At 47.5% G+C, this 3,306-nt stretch overlaps 1 protein-coding gene across 1 annotated transcript in view; it reads right to left on the reverse strand.

Annotated features, from left to right (window-relative positions):
- Positions 1-369: 369 nt before the first annotated feature.
- Positions 370-3,306, reverse strand: part of LOC122546363 (ankyrin repeat and fibronectin type-III domain-containing protein 1-like) — a gene marked incomplete at its 3' end in the record, with an annotated part of 4,050 nt that continues 1,113 nt past the window's right edge. Inside the window, exons 2-4 of the mRNA XM_043685098.1 lie at positions 2,943-3,056; positions 623-720; positions 370-460 (exon numbers count right to left, since the gene is read on the reverse strand). Coding sequence (XP_043541033.1) covers positions 370-460; positions 623-720; positions 2,943-3,056 — 303 coding nt within the window. The remainder of the gene's footprint in view (positions 461-622; positions 721-2,942; positions 3,057-3,306) is intronic.

Consider the following 3,306-nt stretch of genomic DNA (forward strand, 5'->3'; position numbering starts at 1 on the left):
ACACACTCACATACACACACAACAGGAGGGTTTGTATTCATTTATTCTGCTGTTCATAGACCGAGTACCATTGCAGCAAAGTTTAGTTTTGGGAAGTTTGTGCTGTTTTACCTGAGCACTGAACAGTAAAACATTGAGAATGAATCATCAGACCAACAAAATCACATCTCAGTTCATGCAACCCACACATTACAAAGACTACTGCCTCAGTTAACATGGGCTGGACAGACACTAATCAATCATCATTTATTGTGGACACCAAACTTTGGAGCATTTCTCAGAGTATAAAGGAACGATATTTTAAAGGGACTATATTTGTGCAGAAACTCCAAATAAGCATGCTCATTGCGAGTTCACAGTTTGACTTACTGGATGGAACAGCGAATGCTGGGCTGGCAGTTTGTGGGGAACCCCAGCCCTTCATATTGGCAGCTGAGACTCGGACATAGTAACCTTGACCCTGGGATAAGATCAAAAGGACATGATTAAAACATGACAGTCCATCCACCTTCTCACTGATCCAACCCAGTCAGTTCTTTCTCTTTCTCAGTTCCTGCCCATACTATTCCATGAATGAGCTTCCAGACTGTGATGTGAGGTGGTATCGCTGAGGTGTATTTACCGTCACGAGTCCTGTAATCGTACATCTTAGAGTGCTGAGACCTTCCAGCAGGAGCTCTCCACATTCCCCCGAGGAATCCAGCAAACAGCTCCACTCCACTAGGGCAACAGCACAAAGAGGAATTACGTTCTTTCAGAGACATGGTTAAGAACTAGTTTGAACATTACAGCCCAGTACAGACCCTTTGGCCCTCACACTTATAGACATTTGATAATGATATTGGCCACTGTGCCCTCGAACCCACTGTCCTCAGCCTATCACTGTCTCACCTCCCTCATGCATCCCAGCTGCTTGGTTCCTTTGATGTAAATTACTAACTGGGATTTGGATAAACAGAGCACATCATTTCAAACATTACAGAGGATTAAAGACTTGGAAAATGTGGGAAGCAATAAGGGGGATGGGAATGGACTTTAGCAAAAGGGAACTTGGTAGACAAGGAGTCACCGGGTCAGGATGAAATGGAAGAAGTGTACATTGATAAAAACAATGAGCTGTGCAGGGAATGGAGCAATGTTTCCTGGGGTTGAGAAACAGAAAGCTGGTTATCTTGTACAGAAATACAGAGAGTATCTGCTGCTGAGACACGAGGAATGGTCATTGGAAAGACAGATGGGAGCCTGGGCTTTTTTTAGCAGTGAAACCAGAGGTTAGGGGAGTGACAGTCACTGTGGGAGATTGCTCTGGTAGGAATGATCCTGGACCACTATCACAGGGATTCTCACTGGGGCAGGTTGAGGGGAACTGTTCCCAGCGGTGGGAGTGCTGGGAACCAGAGGGAGACAGTGTGCAGGGACCAACTGAAGAACCACAGGAGATGTTTCCTTGAAGCAGGGGGTTCAAAATGTGTTGCTGGGAAAAGCGCAGCAGGTCAGGCAGCATCCAGGGAACAGGAGAATCGACGTTTTGGGCATAAGCCCTTCTTCAGGAATGAGGAAAGTGTGTCCAGCAGGCTAAGATAAAAGGTAGGGAGGAGGGACTTGGGGGAGAGGCGTTGGAAATGCGATAGGTGGAAGGAGGTCAAGGTGATTTCACCAGTTTCCTCATTTCCCCTCTCCCCAGCCTGTCTCAGTCAAATCCATCAAATTCAGCACCGCCTTCCTAACCTGCAATCTTCTTCCCGACCTCTCCGCCCCCACCCCAGTCTGACCTATCACCCTCACCTTGACCTCTTTCCACCTATCACATTTCCGATGCCCCTCCCCCAAGTCCCTCCTCCCTACCTTTTATCTTAGCCTGCTTGGCACACTTTCCTCATTCCTGAAGAAGGGCTCATGCCCGAAACGCCGATTCTCCTGTTCCCTGGATGCTGCCTGACCTGCTGCGCTTTTCCAGCAACACATTTTCAACTCTGATCTCCAGCATCTGCAGACCTCACTTTCTCCTTGAAGCAGGGGATTGTCATGGTTAGGAACACATGACTGACAGGGAGACAGAAGGAGCTTTAATGGGAACTTTCACAAAAGGAATTGGAGAAATATTGAGAGGAAATAGCTGCAATGAGAGATGGGGAAAGAGCAGAAAGTGATCAATGTGTACGTGCTGCTGTCTGATTTGATAACGCTATGAGCCCCAGCAATGGCTAAACTCAGCAGCAACTCTCTGTCACTCCATGACCCCCTCAGCTCACTCCCTGTCAGTGGGATTATCTTGCCAAGGTGATGTGACAGAGACTCTCTGTCAGATTCTAGCTCAATCTTCAAATGTAATTTCAAATACATCCAGCCCCAGTTATCTCAGAGTCCCTGTGAAAGTAACACTCTGACATCATCATCCCAATGTGGAATATCTAAAGTCAGCCTCTGGCCAATGGGTGCCTGGTGTGTCAGTCAGCACAACCATTGGGTGCCTGATGTGTCAGTCAGCACAACCATTGGGTGCCTGGTGTGTCAGTCAGCACAACCATTGGGTGCCTGGTGTGTCAGTCAGCACAACCATTGGTTAATAATGGAGGTGACAGCCACCACATGGTCCACTTGCTGTGATCAGATTCTCCAGCATCACAAGGTGCATGTGTTCTTGCTACAATGCAGCCCTCCTAGACTCTACTCCTCAGGCAGAAACACCTAGACAACATCTCAAATGTTTCAGACACATTGTCTCAGGCATGTCTGAGAGATTACTATTTGATTTTGAAGGATTCCAGAAGAATATTGTTCCTGACCTAACACTAAAACAGACCAGGCGAACAGAACACAAGGCAGATGATGAGTGTCTCACCATCTAATTCACACACACTGAAACACGGCCCAGCTGAAGGGGCACTGAGGGCTGCCACATGATACTTCTTGGACACAGAGTGATGGGAAGAGAGAAATACCTTTGTATCTGGTGATCAGAGCGGGGTTCACACTCAGTGGCTCCTCGAATGTAACGGTCAGTGAGGTACTGCTTGTCACAGTGAGACACACATTAGTTGGAGGGCCAGGGACCACTGCAAAACACAACAACAAAGCTAATATCCTCCCAGACTGACTGAGAGCCCAGAGCTCAGTCTGTAACTCCCTCCTGGATTTCTGTTATTCTGTACATAACCCCCACCCCAAACCCCTCGATTAGATTCCAGTCTGTAACTCCCTTCCAGGTGTCTGTTATTCTGTATATAAACCACCCCGAACCCCTCGATTAGATTCCAGTCTGTAACTCCCTCCCGGAGTATCTGTTATTCTGATATAACCCACCCC

The sequence above is a fragment of the Chiloscyllium plagiosum genome, unplaced genomic scaffold (assembly GCF_004010195.1).
Source record: "Chiloscyllium plagiosum isolate BGI_BamShark_2017 unplaced genomic scaffold, ASM401019v2 scaf_55546, whole genome shotgun sequence".
In the NCBI taxonomy this organism is placed as follows: domain Eukaryota; kingdom Metazoa; phylum Chordata; class Chondrichthyes; order Orectolobiformes; family Hemiscylliidae; genus Chiloscyllium; species Chiloscyllium plagiosum.